The 21,115-nt window shown below is 39.3% G+C and overlaps 2 protein-coding genes across 2 annotated transcripts; one reads left to right on the top strand and one right to left on the bottom strand.

The window, feature by feature from the left end:
• Window positions 1-340: 340 nt before the first annotated feature.
• LOC139953006 (group XIIA secretory phospholipase A2-like) lies at window positions 341-3,994 on the bottom strand. The gene is made up of 4 exons (XM_071952391.1): window positions 3,653-3,994; window positions 3,139-3,206; window positions 2,647-2,818; window positions 341-2,381 (listed from the first exon to the last, which is right to left on the bottom strand). Exons 1-4 carry the CDS (start codon window positions 3,906-3,908, stop codon window positions 2,242-2,244), a joined length of 636 nt encoding a protein of 211 aa, XP_071808492.1. The 5' UTR covers window positions 3,909-3,994; the 3' UTR covers window positions 341-2,241.
• An 8,026-nt stretch (window positions 3,995-12,020) lies between these two features.
• LOC139953295 (sphingomyelin synthase-related protein 1-like) lies at window positions 12,021-17,086 on the top strand. The gene is made up of 5 exons (XM_071952776.1): window positions 12,021-12,194; window positions 13,106-13,777; window positions 14,599-14,716; window positions 15,034-15,184; window positions 15,449-17,086. The coding sequence occupies exons 1-5, from the start codon at window positions 12,166-12,168 to the stop codon at window positions 15,790-15,792; spliced, it is 1,314 nt and encodes a 437-aa protein (XP_071808877.1). The 5' UTR covers window positions 12,021-12,165; the 3' UTR covers window positions 15,793-17,086.
• The last annotated feature ends 4,029 nt before the right edge of the window (window positions 17,087-21,115 follow it).

Here is a 21,115-nt window from a genome sequence, read left to right as displayed (position 1 = left end):
GAGGTTGAATTATCGTCAGGGGGAGGAAACCTGACTAATTTTGCCACGATATAACAGTACTGCAATGTGATTTGTTGATGTTTTTTAAGACCCATCTTCAGTAATCTTGTCTGTTCAGTGGACTGGAACATTTCTTTTATTGTAAAATCGCACCATGCATGGCCGGCTGAGATGGGGAGATGGGATGATGGGGAGATGGGGAGATGGGGCGGGGTGCAATCGGTGCGCTAGGCTAGTGGATGAATGGGGGCGATTGCATAATAATTAATTACAACAAAATAGTAGCACGTAGAGAGTCGTTGTCACAATTCCTCCATGATTCATTTATTGGCCTTTATTGGTCAGGATCAAGTGAAACAAAAAACTAAGAAAAACCCACAAGGATGAAAAGTAAAATTGATAGGGAGAACAAAATGAACAACAAATGTTCAACCTCTTATATTTTACCCTAGTGGCAAATGAGGGCAATGTAAAACAATTGCAGTCGGCAGCAACTAAATTTAAAAAACACACCCTTCCGGCCCTTCCGTTGTACTGTTTCTTACAGTGATTAGACCCCTCTTGTTAATGTCCTATTCTGAACTGCACTTGCGTTTTGTAAACTTGCATCCAACCATGGAGGAAAATACTTGTTTCTCTCACGAGACAACCAAGACAACTTCTTGCAAAATATTATGAATATTCATTGTTTAATTTGCATAACATACATACTGCCTGGCGAATGCTTTTTTCTCCTGGACTATTTTCAAAGTGAATTTGTTTGAAACAATTGAAAGAAAAAACATAATTTTAATGGAGAGTTCAACTGTTGTTTTAGCATTAAAATGTTTCTTTTATTTTCTTCAAAAATAAAACCATGTTAAGTTTACCTTTAAAAATATATTTTAACACCAAACAAAAATATAATCTTTACAAACTATTTATTACAAATTCGGGATTTCATAAAATCATGCAATTAGTCCCAATGAGATGGCACACAATGTGCCCAAACTACGCCAAAACTCCAAAATGAGTGTTGTTTTCATCAAATAGATGAAAATAAAAGCTTTCAGATTTAATTTAGGCTCATACAAAATAAATATTTGTCAACCTGACTAGTTAAGAGTTAAGACATCCCATCACATTATTATTATGGCTGATGCTTCGGAATTGTCAACAAAAAGAAACTTTGTTTACGAACAGTTGGATTTCAGGAGGCGGCATGACTGTCACACTTGTCTACACTTTTATAGAAAAGCAAACTTATATACTTCAAATATTTCCAAAAGTTTTCTAATTCAAACTAATAAACACAAAATAAAAATATTAAAAGTTCCAGAAAAGCTTTCTTTAAATTCTAAAGAAAAGTAAAGTAAAATATATAGTACTGTTAGAGGCTAAGTTGCAGGTTGTTAGTATCCTTTGTGTACAAAAGTGGTATGTCAATTTTCAATGGCAGATGAAATCAAATTATATAATTTACTTCTAAAGGTAAGCAAACATTTAAGCTTAAAATTAACCCAACATAGTACGTTTCAAAAAAGGCAGCACAAACCTACTTTTAAAATATAGAAAAAAGCTTCTCTCGGCACTTTTTAGATGCCTGTAATAAAGCACTATATAAAAATTTGTTATTACTATTATTATGTGCTGACAACAAACCATAGGCGCATTGCCAACAATCTGTGCCCAAATTTCATGAAGTCTGTAAGCATAACAACTTGCTAAGCACAGAAAGTTCTGGCTAAACCGAAACTGGTTACCAGCCACAATTTCATAAAGTTTACATTGTTCAACTGGTGCCCCACTCATTTTTTGCTAAGCAAATAAATTTGCTGAGCAGTATTTTCTGCATAACAGTTTTTTAAACTAGACCCAGGGGTATAATTTCATAGAGATAGTCCTAACTTAGGGCAACCTTTTATAACAAACTGAAGGCTAGTCCTCAGCTATAACAAGTACCTGATTGTCCTAAATTGAGATAAGACTATGTCTTAACTTTTTGTGAAATCCAACCCCACGCTCAATTTCATAAAGCTATTTAGCAGAAGATACTGCTGGACAAAATGTCCTTGCTAAGCAAAAAATTAGTGGGGCACTAGTCGCAACAGTGTTAACTTTATGGAATGTTGGCTGGTAACCTGTTTTCCTCACGAGGCTTTCCCTTGGCTTAGCAGATTTTTGTGCTTACTGGCTTTATGAAATTGGGCCCTGGTCCCTTGCTGCTTTCTCGGCGCTAGATTTACAATATCATGTGACAGGTCAGAGTTCCCTCTTTGACTTCATCCTGTCCGTTCTGTTGTCTATTTGACAAATGCACGCTTCCTTTTGTGTGTCTATGTATGTTTGGCACCCCAGCTCCAAGACGGCCATCACCATCATCTGAACAGTCATCTGACAACCTTAGAGAAAGTAAACAAGTATAAAATAAAATTAAGTGGAAGTGTCGAGCCGAGCGGTTAAAGAGCACAGACTTCAAACTCTTGTGTTTCTGTCCAGCAGAGTGTGGGTTCAAGTCCCAGTCACTTGTGTCATTATTCCTTGTGCAAGACACTTCACCATTGCTTCGTCCTTTGGATGGGACGTAAAGCCGTTTGTCCTGTGTGTTGTGTAATGCATGCAAAGAAAATTCAAGGCCCAAGTCTGATCTTTAGTCTAGTAATTTACCTTCAAGCTCTTCACTGTTGAAATTCATTACTCCTTTCATGACATCACACACCCCATCAAGGCACTTGGCAAATTGATCCTCACACGTCAGCTTAGGCATGCCACACTGTCCATAACACCGGTCGTGCTTATTGCAGCATTTTTCCACGCCGGGCAATGAAGACAGATCAAACTGTAGGGTGGGTGGGAACAATAACAACAATAATAAGAACACATCATCTTTGTGTAACCTTGTCAACCCCAAGCAACTTAAGATACATGTATCTCTGGGGGAGAATTCATCTTGAAACTGTCTCAGTCCTCACAGGTACCTATGTTTACACGTTAAAAAAGAGAACAAGCCTGCATGAAACTTCACAGAGGCAACGAGGGCGATTGCCTTGACGCCCCCTGGTGATTGCCTTGGAGCCCTTGAAGTACAAACTTACAATTTCCTCAAAGTGAAAGGGTATTTCCTCACATGGTGCCTGGGGGGGGGGATAGAAATTTTACCTGTATTCCGTAAGCACCACAGCCATTAACTTCAGGACTGTACCCAGGTCTCTTCATTGCTGTCCCACCTGTACAAAAAAGTAAGTTTTTTTTACGGTCTAGCTTCACTTATTTATAGCTATGACATAACAAACATACATAGGCCTCGCTTAAGTTATAACAATAACATGTCAGGCTAGGCTCAGCCGAGTCCTCTGACAAGACATTACAACTAATTAATAAGCAAGGCCTAAGTTGGCCGACCAAGGGCTCAAATTGTACACTGTACAACCACACAAGTCCGAGGCCAGTGATTTTAGTGTCGGCCTGTTCAACTCGATCGAGGCAGGACAAGTCTGGCGACCTTGGTTTTTTTTTTTTTTTTTTTTGGGGGGGGGGTGGTTTCTCGAGATGTTTAAAGTTTTATCTTGTTTAACTCAGAATCAGATGATATATTTCTCTCGGTAAAAATGAGTGAAAATGTGGTGGCAGGATACAGAAAGTTTACCGGTATTTCAAATCCGTAAATACTCACCATTTTTACAAGTAAAGATGCATTCGTCCACCTCCCCTCCGATGTCATTCTGTCCACTTACGATTTTGGCGGCTTTGGAAGCCGTTTTCAAACCCAATGCAATATTGTCGGCAATGGTCGCAAAATCATTCATATACTCCCCGAAACGTTTGTCATTTGCAGCATGGTTGTTACTAGCTGCTTTCAGTTGCTTTGTGAAAGAAAGATGTAGACATACAATTGCTAACACTTCTAAGAACGTGTTTTGGAGGATCATGATGGTTGGAAAAAGTTTACTTTACCAGCAGGAAACGGGTCGTGCATGCAACAATGCACACACAACAAATCCATGTAAAACCACGAACTACAACCATGCACGTTCTATGGTAACTGCCGCTGGTTCCCTGTTTATCATTTGGTTTATGAACAATGCATGTGCTGTTGGAACCAGTGCGTGCTTAGTCTCTTGTCCGTGTCGTATCCTCTTCATCAGTCAAGATGAGAATCATGAATATTTGTTACCTATACTAATTTATTTCGACGACCAGTGGCGTTTTCTCTTCAAGGCGGCTGCGGACGTAAATAGCAGAGGGAGGGGGGGGGAGACGATTGCTAAAAACATCACCAACATAATGCATTGGCATCAGTTTAGTTTCACTCAGTCAGCAAATTATCGAGGTATGTTATTATTATAAAATTATGGTAAGTTTCCAACTCAAATTAACTACACAACCGTACGCAACTCAATGGGAAACTACACAACCATACACATGTCAATGGGAAACTACACAACCATACACAAGTCAATGGGAAACTACACAACCATACACAAGTCAACGGGAAACTACACAACCATACACAAGTCAACGGGAAACTACACAACCATACACAAGTCAATGGGAAACTACACAACCATACACAAGTCAATGGGAAACTACACAACCATACACAAGTCAATGGGAAACTACACAACCATACACAAGTCAATGGGAAACTACACAACCATACACAAGTCAATGGGAAACTACACAACCATACACAAGTCAATGGGAAACTACACAACCATACACAAGTCAATGGGAAACTACACAACCATACACAAGTCAATGGGAAACTACACAACCATACACAAGTCAATGGGAAACTACACAACCATACACAAGTCAATGGGAAACTACACAACCATACACAATGCAATGGGAAACTACACAACCATACACAAGTCAATGGGAAACTACACAACCATACACAAGTCAATGGGAAACTACACAACCATACACAAGTCAATGGGACACTTCACAACCATACACATGTCAATGGGAAACTACACAACCATACACAAGTCAATGGGAAACTACACAACCATACACAAGTCAAAGGGAAACTACACAACCATACACAAGTCAATAGGAAACTACACAACCATACACAAGTCAATGGGAAACTACACAACCATACACAAGTCAATGGGAAACTACACAACCATACACAAGTCAATGGGAAACTACACAACCATACACAAGTCAATGGGAAGCTACACAACCATACACAAGTCAATGGGAAACTACACAACCATACACAATTAGTCAATGGGAAACTACACAACCATACACAAGTCAATGGGAAACTACACAACCATACACAATGCAATGGGAAACTACACAACCATACACAAGTCAATGGGAAACTACACAACCATACAAAAGTCAATGGGAAACTACACAACCATACACAAGTCAATGGGAAACTTTACAACCATACACAAGTCAATGGGAAACTACACAACCATACACAAGTCAATGGGAAACTACACAACCATACACAAGTCAATGGGAAGCTATACAACCATACACAAGTCAATGGGAAACTACACAACCATACACAAGTCAATGGGAAACTACACAACCATACACAAGTCAATGGGACACTTCACAACCATACACAAGTCAATGGGAAACTACACAACCATACACAAGTCAAAGGGAAACTACACAACCATACACAATGCAATGGGAAACTACACAACCATACACAAGTCAATGGGAAACTACACAACCATACACGAGTCAATGGGAAACTACACAACCATACACAAGTCAATGGGACACTTCACAACCACACACAAGTCAATGGGAAACTACACAACCATACACAAGTCAATGGGAAACTACACAACCATACACAATGCAATGGGAAACTACACAACCATACACAAGTCAATGGGAAACTACACAACCATACACGAGTCAATGGGAAACTACACAACCATACACGAGTCAATGGGAAACTACACAACCATACACAAGTCAATGGGACACTTCACAACCATACACAAGTCAATGGGAAACTACACAACAATACACAAGTCAATGGGAAACTACACAACCATACACAAGTCAATGGGAAGCTACACAACCATACACAAGTCAATGGGAAACTACACAACCATACACAAGTCAATTGGAAACTACACAACCATACACAAGTCAATGGGAAACTACACAACCATACACGAGTCAATGGGAAACTACACAACCATACACAAGTCAATGGGAAACTACACAACCATACACAAGTCAATGGGAAACTACACAACCATACACAAGTCAATGGGAAACTACACAACCATACACAAGTCAATGGGAAACTACACAACCATACACTAGTCAATGGGAAACTACACAACCATACACAAGTCAACGGGAAACTACACAACCATACACAAGTCAATGGGAAACTTCACAACCATACACAATGCAATGGGAAACTACACAACCATACACAAGTCAATGGGAAACTACACAACCATACACAATGCAATGGGAAACTACACAACCATATACAAGTCAATGGGACACTTCACAACCATACACATGTCAATGGGAAACTACACAACCATACACAAGTCAATGGGAAACTACACAACCATACACAAGTCAATGGGAAACTACACAACCATACACAAGTCAATGGGAAACTACACAACCATACACAAGTCAACGGAAAACTACACAACCATACACAAGTCAATGGGACACTTCACAACCATACACAAGTCAATGGGAAATTACACAACCATACACAATGCAATGGGAAACTACACAACCATACACAAGTCAATGGGAAACTACACAACTATACACAAGTCAATGGGAAACTACACAACCATACACAAGTCAATGGGACACTTCACAACCATACACATGTCAATGGGAAACTACACAACCATACACAAGTCAATAGGAAACTACACAACCATACACAATGCATGGGAAACTACACAACCATACACAAGTCAATGGGAAACTACACAACCATACACAAGTCAACGGGAAACTACACAACCATATACAAGTCAACGGGAAACTACACAACCATACACAAGTCAATGGGAAACTACACAACCATACACAAGTCAAGGGGACACTTCACAACCATACACAAGTCAATGGGAAACTACACAACCATACACAAGTCAACGGGAAACTACACAACCATACACAAGTCAACGGGAAACTACACAACCATACACAAGTGAATGGGAAACTACACAACCATACACAAGTCAATGGGAAACTACACAACCATACACAATGCAATGGGAACTACACAATTCAATTAAAAACCTGAATACATACATTCATAAAAAAGTAGGTTTGTATCATAAAATAGCTTAAAAAGAGAATTACAACTATAAACTTTGAGGCAAGTTTACAGACAATGTAAGCCGAAGGAAAGCTTTGGCATACCAACAATAATTTTCTAACAGTGTTTTTTGTCTTTATTCAAAATAAACACATGAGAAATGAATGTGTAGTCTTCTGACATGTACTTGTGTGTTACCCTGCCTTGAAACAAAACAAATATTTGCCACAGCCACTCATCTAATAATTTCTACATGATTTTATTAATTTCAACTAAGTATGTATTTCCTTTTTGTATTCTTTCATTGGCCTGTTCCATTGGATACAAACAGATGGGTGTTCAAGATAGAAGGCCAAGTTGCAGAGCAGATGATTTCATCCTTCCAACGCATCAAAGTTCAGCTTTCATTAATGGCTCAAGACAATTTTGTGTGGTATTATCGTTTCTATTTGTGGAAAAAGGGAACAGTTAAAGAAGCTTGGTTGTTTTTAAAGCAGTTTCTGTAGTATCATTTACATGAACCTTTATATATTAAAATAATGTGCAATTTCTTCTAGATTATACAAGTTGGACATGGACAATGTTGTACTGCTATGTATTGTTGTAAAAACGAATTGTACAAATGCATACATTTTCTTCTCATGTTTAGATTAAAGTTCCATACTTTTATGATGTATGTATGTACTTTGAATTGTTGAAATAACCTTTGGTGGAAAAAATGCGTCTAGGGAGATTGGTACCACTTTCACTTTTTTTAAACTTCTTTTAACAAATAAAACAACTCATCATCAAAGATATGTCAGCAATATAGTATGGTTTTATAATCCTCGTTATAATCAAATTTCAACATTACAGAAATAATAGCTAAAATGGCTTCAACCACAACTTTGAAGAGGGATTGTTTCTTTGCATCATTTTAACCTTTTGTACAACGTATTTCCAACTGCAAATTAACAATGTTTTTTATAAACAACAATGGAATAATACGGTATTTGCCTATCATTAAAGAAGTAAAGATTGTGCGAATAGACGCACCAAATGCAATATTAGCTTCCTCTGATTTATTTTCAACTTCGTGTGTGAATCTTCATTTCATTCACATTCTAGAGTTAAGTTTTTGAGGCAAAGGTTATTGTCAACGGTGGAGGAAGGGAGACATTTTGTCCAATCAAAGTTTTCAATGAAATTTTTCGATGCAAATTGTCAACCAATGGATCTCCATGTTCAGTGTACTTTGTTTGTTTTATACAGCACTCATTAAGTTGACTGATATTTCGAAGGGCAAAGGAACTCCGCATAAATGTAACATGGAGGCAGGAAATATTGTATTTTCCTTCATCCATGGTTGTGATAAAAATCTTGATCAAAATTATTAAAGAACATAGTGGTCGGACCCTGCCTGAGTGGTTCTGAAAAATTGATGGTTAAAACTTATTAAACTGAGTCATAATGTAATCTTCCATGATTTCTTGCATGCTCTTATAGTGTCTGCTCCAATAATCCTGCTGGCCTTTTTGGGGATGCGCTGGAGTTTCTTACAATTTGCCTGTGAGAGTGAATTATACCAACAAATACAACAGAAACTTAAGATAGATTGAAGATATTCAACATACACGAAACATTCCTTACTGTCGAGATTATTATGGGTCGGTAAGAATGTCAATGTCACGGTAAATAGTTGCGTGGTTTCAATGAAATTGCTTCAGTGACAACTTTTCAAAAGTTTCCACAACTCACAAACTTTCAAACCAATATTGATATAAACTCAATTTATTTATGGATTTAAGTTAGCCAGTAAAGTAAAGTTTAATTCATGCCGTGTCATTTTTAATTTGTATACATTTACCTAAGACGACTCTTCTAACTGAAAAGCGCATCGAGTTGAAAATGCTTTTAAAACATTATCCAGTGTGGTGATTTAAAAGTTGAGTTGATTTATATTATTTAAAACAGGTAAGCCCTATCTATTTCCTTTCATCTATTACACCGAAGCCCTGCTTAAAGTCGCAATTGAGTTATTGCTTGACATGACAACACTTTGCTAAAGGTTAAACACTGTACAAACGGTTTTTAATTATCAGGAAAGAAAGAAACTGTAATTCAACGTAACAATAATTACTTCCAAAGCCTACATCTTATAAATATTCAAGTAAAAGTCACAATAATGACTTACATTTCATTTGAACTATAGCCCCCCTAATACAACTATCATGATCTAAAAAGAACACAATTAGAAGGGCGTGGCCGGAACGGACCAAATATTAATAAATGACTTTGTGTCTCGGTTTCTGTTCACAGTATTTGGGCTTATTATTGTTGCTTTCTTCTGAAAAGAAAAAGGTTTTTAAAAAGGGGGAATTTATATTATTGTTTATGCTTGTTCGTGTTCTGTTTTAGCTCAATTATCTTTGATGGAATATATTTTTACAATAGCCAAGAGGTGACGAGAGACGAATAAGCCCCATTAGTTGTCAGGGTGCCACTATAGGCCAAAAGTCATGCGCAAAACAGGGTTATCATTCCATGCTATAACAATTTATCACAACCTGGGTGCTATGTGCTTCAGCTTTTGAGGAGATGTGATAAATTTAGGCTTTGAGGTTGGTCCTATTTGGCTTGGGAAGTGAAAAAGTGATCATACTTGCAGCGGTTTAGGAAAAAACACATTATTTGTCTGTGTTTTTTTTTCCGGGGTATGGCCTAATTAGCAAAAATTCCGAAAAGCTGACCTGCCAAAAATTGAAAAGAAATCAGATGTTTTATTAGTTGTACAAAAATATATTTGATTGGTTTTCAAGAGGTTCAGATACTTAAAAAAGTTTTTAAAATAACTTTTGAATATTAATTAGCACAAGCATTGGTTGCGGCTATGAATCTATGAGCACCTTTTAGAGCTTTTTGGCGCCCTCCCGTGTTAACAAACTGAGATGCAAAACACTGGGTTGAACTTATGCCTAAATGCATATTCATGAATATGCAAATCACACTGTTTATTTGGGAAATAGTGCGAACACAGGGTAAGAAAACCTCCATTCATGATCCAACCATTAAAAGGTGTCAGTAGACAGTTTACCCAAAGCAGTTACGTTACAAAATATGACGGGGTTGAACTTTAGATGGTTTAATACAGAAAATAGTATTGGCTCAAAAATAAACACAACATTACGACTGCAAGAGACTAATCACAACTTGCGCATGCGTATTTTAATCACAACATCCGTGGTTTAGCTTCATACGTCGTGTTGTATGCCTCAAAATTTTAACAGTGAACAGGAAGGGCGCCCTCTACCGAACTGATATCTAACATTGAAATACTTTTTAAAAAGCTATTTATATGCCCTCTCCAAAAGGATTATTTCAAAAGAGGAAAGAAAGCCCAAAGTCCATATATAAATTAATATAACGCCCCTCCAAAAGGGATAGACCAACTTGTGTGGCCATGGCCAAGGCTAGGGAATCCCTAGCCTTGGCCACACAAGTGGGGCTCCATTAGGAAGGCACTAAAAACTAACCTCTACAGCGGTTCGGAACTTTTCGTGTGCTCTCGGAACATTCCGGCACGGTTCGCGACGATCCCCCACGCAGCAGGTTTGGGGAGTTGTTACATAAGAGTGGACTAACCACTGGGACGGCTGGTTGTTTATATTTTCATGTTTAAAAGATACAAGCACTGCTTCAGACCTCTTTATTCAAGTACATTTGTAGCAGCAGGTTTGGGGAGTTGTTACATAAGAGTGGACTAACCACAGCTGGGACCTGGTTGTTTATATTTTCATGTTTAAAAGATGCAAGCACTGCTTCAGACCTCTTTATTCAAGAAGTACATTTGTAGCAGCAGGTTTGGGGAGTTGTTACATATAAGAGTGGACTAACCACTGGGACCTGGTTGTTTATTATTTACATTTTTAAAAGATGCAAGCACTGCTTCAGACCTCTTTATTCAAGTACATTTGTAGCAGCAGGTTTGGGGAGTTGTTACATAAGAGTGGACTAACCACTTAGTCTTGGTTCCAAGACCATTGGTGTTGCGCGGTCACACACAACCAACGTTCCGATTATGCACGGCAAAAACTGTCCACGCTTGTAATGAACGAACGCTAGCGGGCGCTCTGTTTCTCTGATTTACGGATCTCACCATAGACCTTTTCGCAAATACTGGGGCGCGCGCGTAAAGCTTGGAATTAGATGCATTGTGGTCTAGCTGGTAGCAAAATTTGATTCATATCTATCCCACAATGCACCTCACTCAACAGTCTACGCTTGCGCATTGGTATTTGCGATAAGGTCTATGTCCTGTGCTCACAACAGAGCGCCCGCTAGCGTTCGTTCATTACAAGCGTGGACAGTTTTTGCCGTGCATAATCGGAACGTTGGTTGTGTGTGACCGCGCAACACCAATGGTCTTGGAACCAAGACTACTAACCACTAGGACTTGGTTGCATGTCTAAAAGATGCAAGCATAAATGCAAAATGACGTCATAAGGTCATTCTCGCTCGGGTATTCTCCGATGGGCCGAACCGCTGTGGAGTTTAGTATGGGTGCCTTCCTACAAATTAAGAGAGAAAGGAAATAAAGAGGGAGGGAGCCCGAATTCCATATGGCCCTTTTCGAAACCACGGCTTCGGCTCCAGTATCGGCTCAGGCAAGCTTGGCATCGCGAGTGTTTTGACATCAGAATCGAAAGCCGAAACCGTGGTTTCGAAAAGGCGAAAATGGCTGAGTGCGCCCTCTGTAGTTTGAGAGCTTCGTCATGTCGTACTCCCTGACTCCACGAATAACACGTAACAGTTAAACTATAATTTCGTCGAAGAGTACCGTTTGTTGTGATTTCGCAAGGACTCCTCCCCTGTCAGCTGACTGGGCTTAAATGCAAAGAGATGATTGAAAGATGAAGGCCACACGACAATCTAAAAAGAGGTATAATCTTTCATTTGGTTATTATATATATATTTTGAGAGGGGAAAAGCAGTTCACTGTTCTGAAGTATAAAGACATGCCCTTTATTGTTTGCCATCAATTGACAGAGTGACCAGTGACAGAGTGACCTCGGCGGGCCCCGGCCCTCTCAATCCATGCATTGAGGTTGAGAATGAGAGAGAGAGGGCGGGTCACTCTGTCACTGTGTCAATTGATGGCAAACAATAAGGGCATGTCTTTACACTTCAGAACAGTGAACTGCTTTCCTCATCAGTCTCAGTCTCAGATGGTCTCAGTTGGAGCTATATGGTCTCTCAGCTCAGCAGTGCAGTCTCACTAGCTCAGGCTTAAAAATGACCCACGACACATGGCCCTCACCACCACCGCATTTGCCGTGGTTCCCTCTCCCTACTCCCATCATTTGCCCATGACAAATCCCATTGGAGTACCCTCTACGTTATCGCAACTACCTCTCCCCTCTCCCCTGCCAGTGATCACCGCACAAGAGAGTGAAGAGGTGTTTTTGCTGTGGTGCCCTTTTTGCCAAGTTCCAAAACAAACTAAAATTTTCAGAATGACATCGACATTCTTCTTAATCAAACAAATTAAGTTGGTATAAGGTCCCATGGACGGTCTTTATGGATCCTCAATTTCAATATTATCTTGTTACCCCAAATATTTGTTCATTGTTTAAGGAAAATTGTCTGGTTGCGGGATACAGAAACTTTACATTGTTCATTCATTATTAAATAAATAGTATCTAAGTTAACCTGAAGTGAACTTAATTAAAAAATACCTTTTGTAACAATGAGTGGGATAAGTGGTGGCAGGATATGGATTGTTTTCAAAAATTATAATCTTGTAAACTAACCTTTTTTTAATACTATCTTACAAATCTTTCATACCTAAAGACTGAGAGCCGTTGTTGTCAACTTGCCCAATAATAAGAGTGTACATCATTGGACCTCAGACGATGTTGCCGAGTTCCTGCATGCAAATGGGATGGGCCAGTACTCGGAGCTGTTGTGCATCCACAATGAGATTGATGGCGAGGTCTTGCTGCTTCTCAAGGAGTTGGACCTCCGTCTTCCGCCGATATCCGTCCCCGTCTTGGCACATATTAAGAGGTTGATGATGCTGATCGATCACCTGCAAGAAAGAGAGAGGGGGTCGACGTACTTCAGCAACGGATCATCCAAATTAACCGACTACCTAAGCAAGGAGACCAGCCTAGAGCTGGGTCACATCAGCCAGCAACTGAACGCTTTCAGTTTCAGTGACGATGAAGATTACCAAAGCTCTCATTCCAGCCCGCAGTCAAGACGATCGTCTGAGCCAAAGTTCCAGCCGGAGTACGGGAAGACGCTTCTCAGTTTCATATATGCGTCTTCGGTGGCGCTACTGACCGCGTTCGTGATGACCATCGCTCACGATCGCGTGCCGGACATGACCAAGTTTCCGCCATTGCCGGACGTCTTTCTGGACAGCGTCCCTAGGATAGAGTGGGCATTCGAGGCTTGCGAAACTTGCGCCATCACTCTGGCTTCCATGTTTGTAATCGTCTTAGTTCTTCATAAACACAGGTAAATCGTGTTCCCTGTGTACCATTATTGCAATTATGACTGCTATTTTCATGATGCAAATATGAACCTGACTACTTCGTTATGTAGTGTTGGTTTCAATGAGGGACGACAAATGCTTAACCAAAATGAAGGTCTGTAATCCCCAATATGAGGTGATGTTTCTTGTTCATTTGCGATTTATTTTCCGATGGACTAGTGCAATGAAAAGGTAATTGGTACTAAATACGTTTTAAAGGCAAACCCTGCTACCACCGCAACAAACATTTAACGACATGTCCGAAGTTCTTCACTCTACCCAATGAGAGACTTTTGTTGTTGTTGTTGTTGTTGTTGTTGTTGTTGTTGTTGTTGTTGTTGTTGTTGTTGTTGTTGTTGTTGTTGTTGTTGTTGTTATTGTTATTATTATTATTATTTATTCGGCCAGTGTCACAAACATATACATACAAGTAGAACAAAGGATAATAAGACTTCAAAAAAGGTAACTTAAATACAGGGTAACTAGAGGAGCGGGATTAGACAAAAGGGTACAGGACAGGTACGGGATGTGGAGGAAGGAAGAGGAAGGGACAACAATCCATTCTAAGACGGCCAGGATAAACAAAAGCGTACTAGTACACTATGACTCAAAAGCCTGCTTATCCAATCCTCGAATAGAGTATAAAAATAAAATAAAAAGATACTATTAGATACTATAAAATAAACAAATATAAATATATACTTTGAGTAAAACTAATAGAAAATTTGAAGCACTAGATAGATATTTGATAGATTAGGAGCTGCTAACAAACTCGACAACAATTGAAGCTATTTCTTTATTTCAGGTCCATAATACTGCGGAGATTCTTTGCCCTGACGGGCTCGTGCTTTCTTCTTCGTTGTCTCACTATGTTCGTCACGTCAATGTCCGTCCCTGGCAGCCATCTGCAGTGCAGTGGCAAGGTACGTCTATCCTGGCAAACCTCAACTAAAAAAAGGAAAACAAATGAAGGGAAAAAGTTCAGTAGTTTCTGGAGCAGAATTTAAATGATCTTTTGCACATTGACAGGGATTTCAAATTGAAACTGACTGCTCTGGAATCGCAAAGGTTGTGGGTTTGAATCCCACCTAAGTAATATGCCTGCTGTCACAGGGTCTGGGGGAAAGTACCGAGTGTACAGTTCTTAAGACACATCTTGTATTGGTAAGAACCCTTATTATATTTTGAGGTGTATATATTAACTTTACCCCCCTCCCCCCCTCCTCTCACTGTCATGCAGGTTTATGGAAACTACTGGATCAAAATGGAGAGGGCCTTAGAGATAATGTCTGGTCTAGGCATGAGCGTAACAGGTGTCCATACCTGTGGGGATTACATGTTCAGTGGACACACCATATGTCTGACTATGTTTAACTTCTTCATAACGGAATGTGAGTATGCTTTGATCTAGTCCCAATCTGAAAATCTATGTCAAGGAAATGTTCATGACAAAAAGCAAAAAGCAAAAAATTTGCAGGCCAATCAGTCATAAACAATACAGTCAACAATCTGCCTCAAACTTTACCTACCCCAAAAACTGCAGCAGTACTACCCTCTATAAAGCTTGACAGAAATAAACTGCTGTAGTACTAGTACCTCCTTGATTGCCTCACAACATCACAGATTATTAGTACCTCATCTCTTTTCCCCGATAGATTCGCCAAGAAGTATGACTTACCTCCACACTATCTCCTGGGTCCTCAACCTCTTCGGGGCCTTCTTCGTTCTTGCTGCCCACGAGCATTACTCCATCGATGTGGTCATCGCATTCTGCATTACCTCACGTCTCTTCCTGTACTACCACACCCTCGCCAACACCCACTCCCTCCAACAAGCCGACAGGAGGACCAAGGTCTGGTTCCCCATGTTCTCCTACTTTGAAGACAAGGTGGATAACGTGGTGCCTAATGAGTATGAGTGGCCGCTCTCTATGCCTCGTTTACCGGCGCCAAGCAGACTCTGGCAGAGAAGAAAAGTGAAGAAAGATAAACAAAAATGAGATCGAAGTTCACAGTTAACACTTTTGTTTTGAAGACTAATCATTGTGATAGAGTTTGAAAATGGCTTATGTGATATGAAGAGGGGCTTCAATTGGAATCTTAAAATTAATATGACTTTCGAGAAAGACTCTGCTATGGTTGAAAAACGTCAGGCCAGTAACTTTTTTTAAATTAAACTAATTTAAAACATCTTATTCATCAAATTCAGAGATAAGAAATGTCAGACTCTTTTCTGACTTCAGAATGTTTTTAACTTCCACCTGGTTGACAAAAAGTTGCTGTTCTTTTTTCTTCAGATATAAAGAAACCTACAACAAATAGACTGCAGGTGAAGAGTGCCAAATTTATGACAAACGCTGTTTTTCATTATAATATTTTAAACTACTTTCTTATCAGTTTTACATTGTTTTATCCTTTTTCAGTCCACAAAAGTGAGGATACTTTTAAACATAATAAAATCTCTGACAAGACAAACTGTTTTTACTTTTGTCTGTCTTTTTAAAAACTAAAAACATTGTTGTTATTTTTTTACAAGTTGGTAGAATGGTGTTTTTTCAAAGTACAGGATGCAAATGGATGAAGATTTGATAATTGGAACCCACTGTATACATTCAAACCGCCCTCTGTTGAAAAGCACTGTATACGTCATGTTTCGCCGGGCAAAAAGACACGTAGTCATGGTAAGATTGCATACAATTTCTAGCTGGCTGGCAGGCAAAACACAAAGGTTTTGCCCGGCGGTATGCGCGCGAATCATGTTATGGTTTTCGTGTGACGTCAGAGGTCACATCGTCTATATATGATCGTAGATATATACCAAAAAAATCACCAGTAAAAGTTTCATTTAATTTGTTTTTTGAGATATAACCGAACTTCGTGTGACAAGGGTGTTTTTCTTCCCTGATTATCTCGCAACTTTGACAACCAATTGAGTTCAAATTTTCCCAGGTTTGTTATTTTGTGCATGTGTTGAGATACATCAAGTGAGAAAACTGACCTTTGACAATTACCAAAGGTGCCTGGTGTCATTCAATATTATAAACAATGTCAGAACTAATCCCCTTAAGTGGGTGAAGCCAAGCATACTTAAATGTATATTTAACTACATACTACACTTTAAATAATGCCTTCGATTTAATAATCTTTTTACAAGTATTTTTTATATATATAATTCGATTTTGTACCATACTGAACTATTTGACACGTGTGTACAAGGAAGAACACGCTTTTGATTACTGTTTGAACTCTAAATGAAATAATTTAGATTCGAGCTAATAAACTTCCTATAAAACTAATGCGGTTTTTTCTTAAGTTGTTTATTTCTAAAGAGGGGGGTATTCCACCGTCGATTTCACAAAACTCTTCATAACTTAGGATTAATCTTAAGACATAGGACGAGTCCCAGCCCTGCACTGTAGCATGCAAACCTTAAGATTAATCCCAAGTTAGGACGAGTTACTCGTCCTAACTCGAGATAAAATTAATCTTAGCGTTTTGTGAAATCGACGGCTGGAACTGAGGTCAGCTGGGTGTATCAGGGCATGTCCAGTGTATTCTGCTGACCCTAAACGCTAACCCTAAAGCCCGTTTTATACATGCTGCGAATGCGAAGTTACGAATGTTGACGTCACATCCGTGCAAATAGACTGTGCAAGTCTCGCGAGAAATTGAACTTCCGGACCATTGTGGTCCCAACCTAATGGAGTTTTACATTGGGGAGATTTTGTTCTGTCAATAATTTCTAGTTTAACATAAGTTATGACTCTAAAAAGTGAATATGTTCTTGGGAATGTAAAAATAAGTGATTAAAAAACAGAAAAGTAAAATCAATTCAACAAATTAACGAAGAAAACTAAAGAAAAAAACTTGACCTGCAGTTTCCGGTTTACTCTAAACAATTAAGAATATTACCCAATTGACGTTCCCATTATCGCTGAACCTATGTGATGATCGCACCAATTGGACGTGATTCACAAACGGGGTTTGTTAGAATAACCATCCAGGTCGATGTCGAACAGCGATCCTCGTCCCGATAAATGTATAATATTTACGTTAATTTAAACAAAACAATTATTATGTACACGAATTAAAATAATAATTATACAAAAAGTACGTTAAAAATAATAATCTTTAAGAATTTTTTAAACAAATAACAATTTCAATACAATTTGGTTTTGTACAAAAATATACTTTTTTTCGAATTAAGTTCTCGTTTTCGCTACGTGCGAGACTTGCACAGTCTATTATTCGTTGCGTCAAAATTCGTGACGTCAAAACTCGTATACGGCATTCGCAAGAAGAGAAGTATGAACCGGGCAAACCCTAGCCTGAACATCTGACATCACACGTCGATGCTCGTGAATTGCGGATATTAAGACAGGGGCCCAGGCTAGGCATACCCTAGCAACCCTCTAGCGTGTAAATCATCAAGGGGGGGGGGGAGGGGTTAGCCTTGCTCAAGGCAGTCGAATTATTCACTCCGAAAAAAAGACCGCCGCTGTATAAAAACCCACCCGTATTCACTGTGCGTAAAACCCACCCGTATTCACTGTGCGTAACATCGCACGACACGATGCCCCCGTACACTATCCACATGCGGAGGCCGTCAGGCCGACAGCCTTGTAGGATCTGTGTTGTATGGCGTGTCAAACGTTGCATTATTCGATAATGTACAATATATGTGCGATGTTTCTCATAATATATGCGATAATTGTCACATATGTGCGATATTCATTTGATGTATGCAATAAATGTAATATATATGCAATAAATGTAATATATATGCAATAAATGTAATATATGTGCGATAAATTGTAATATATGTGCGATAAATTGTAATATATGTGCGATAAATTGTAATATATGTGCGAAATTGTAATATATGTGCGATAAATTGTAATATATGTGCGATAAATTGTAATATATGTGCGATAAATTGTAATATATGTGCAATAATTTGCAATATATGTGCGATAATTTGCAATATATATGCGATAATTTTTAATATATGTTTGAAAATTTTGTAGTAGTTATTATATGCGATCATTTGTATGCGATGTTTTGTGACGATATACATATGCGATAATTTAATATACATGTGGGCGATGTTCGTTCTTATATATGTGCGAAAACGGAATTGTGGGATATAGTATGACTTCCTGTCCACTTGATCCCCGTATCCGTAATGTTTTAGATCGGGCCAGACTATACTCTTGACGGTATAGTATGGTTCCTATGGTTCAATGAGATTGGCGTAGGGTTTATAGTGATGGTCAGGGTACGAGACTCGAGCAGCGTATTTCCGAAATAGCCAGCCAGCCGCGTATTCGGATAATAGAACACATACAGTACAGGGAGGTGACAAAATGTTGCATTTTGCTCAAATCTGAAGGTGAAGATCTGTTTTACTCGAACGAATTCTGCAATATTAGCATAATTTAGATATGTTAATTGATAATATGTCAATTTTATAGCTTCACATGATTAAAAAAATAATTTATAAAAAGTGAAAAACATTAACAAAACGTCAAAAATGACCCGCAAACAAAAAGGCAAAAATTTGTACATTATCGAATAATGCAACGTTTGACACGCCATAGTGTTGAAGCCACTGACCTCATTACTATAATAAGCGAAGAGTTCCCACGGTCAGCTCATTACCATAATGCCCGCGAAAGACGAGACATGTTTACCTCACACACCACCACCACGGACGCATGATAGGGTCCAAAGTCGTGATAAGGGAAGTGCGTGATTGGACGTCAAAATGAATAATTCATTTGCCTCACATCCTGTGTTGTCTGATAGGTCTGACGAACGATATACATATTCATGAGCTGCATACTAGCATATCCTCGAGCCCCCCCAATTTCGTCCACTATTGGAATTTTTTCAATACAACACATTAAAACGGGAAGATACCGATCCGACAAGGCTGTCGGCCTGACGGCCTCCGCATGCGGTTAGTGGTGTACGAGTGCGTGACTTGTGTGAACAGTATTCGTGCGATGTGACAGTGTGTATACGGGTGGGTCATTCGGTGTGATCGCACACACCATGCACAGGGTATACGGCGGGTGGGTTTACAGCTGCGTCTTTTCGGAGCGAATAATGCGACTGCCTTGAGCAAGGCTAGGGAGGGGTCGGAGTTGGGATGTTGGAATAAAGAGCAGTTTCCGTTCAGTAAACGCTTAGCTGAAACTGAAGCTAGCGAAGTGTATTAGAGCATGTCTTATATCATCTGGCAGGCTGCACATCGATGTCACTTGCCGTCACACATCAGGTGGGAAGCAGGTTACAGTGGAGATAATTGCTTGCTTGCCTGGTTACACTTTAGCAAAGCTATGAACTCTCGGAAAAAAATACCAGACGAGATGCTCGATGGAGTTGTGGAGTTCGCAGAGAGTGGTTTTTGGTTTTCATTCATGTCATTTATTGTTCGTTGTTATGTTGTATTGGGCCGTCAGACTTCCACACATTGGGCCATATACCCTGTATACAAAATACTCAATAGTAACCACAAATACCAATAAATTTATGGTCAACCAACCATAGTCTATCTTTGATATTTTTTTTATATTTTTTTTAAATCGTATTATGATTGTTCTCGTAGGCGGGATGTCCTACGACGACTCAAATCTTTAGACCAATTTCTGCCCGAGGAGTTGACGCCGCCGGAAAGTAACACCCCAAGAATATGGTTCTCCCCATCCAGAAACCTGCTTGCTGCCACTTTTCATAGTAGTTCCAAGCGTATAGGACCATAGGACCATAGGACCATAGGACCAACTTTTAACGCAAAATTGTTTCAAGTCTCCCCACAGGTTGAAACAAAGAACTTGTGATATTAACTGATAATACACAATCAATTGCATGACTCTCAGACTGGGTTTTATTTTGTGGATGTGTGACCATTTCGGGGGTATCAGTTTGCGCGCACCATGTATTGTGAACTGGCGCACCCATCTGTCCACGGCTCTCCTGTGCGTGTGACCCTAGCTCTTTGAATCATTTAGAGCTGGAACCTTGAGCATGTCGACAAGTTTAATTTCAGGACGACCTTGCCTGCCAAGACGCTCCTTTACAAGCTGCCGTGTTTCTCCCCGACTTGGCAAGCTGCATTGCTGGCAATTATGATGAGTAACTTCCCCATAAAGTTTGGCTGTAAGGTTCTTGACCTTGGCAGCAATGGCGCAGGTTTTGATACCTTTTTGTAGATAATGTTTTTCGCCATGACATGAATCCCTACTTACTGTGAATGAAGGTGTATATAATTTTTATTTGTATTAGTTTCAGCTTCAGTAGCCGTCAAGTTTTGAGTGA

Source organism: Asterias amurensis, chromosome 21 (assembly GCF_032118995.1).
Source record: "Asterias amurensis chromosome 21, ASM3211899v1".
NCBI classification, from domain to species: Eukaryota; Metazoa; Echinodermata; class Asteroidea; order Forcipulatida; family Asteriidae; genus Asterias; species Asterias amurensis.
Note: the sequence above shows the minus strand (reverse complement) of the source record. Positions and strands in the feature narration are given on the sequence as shown.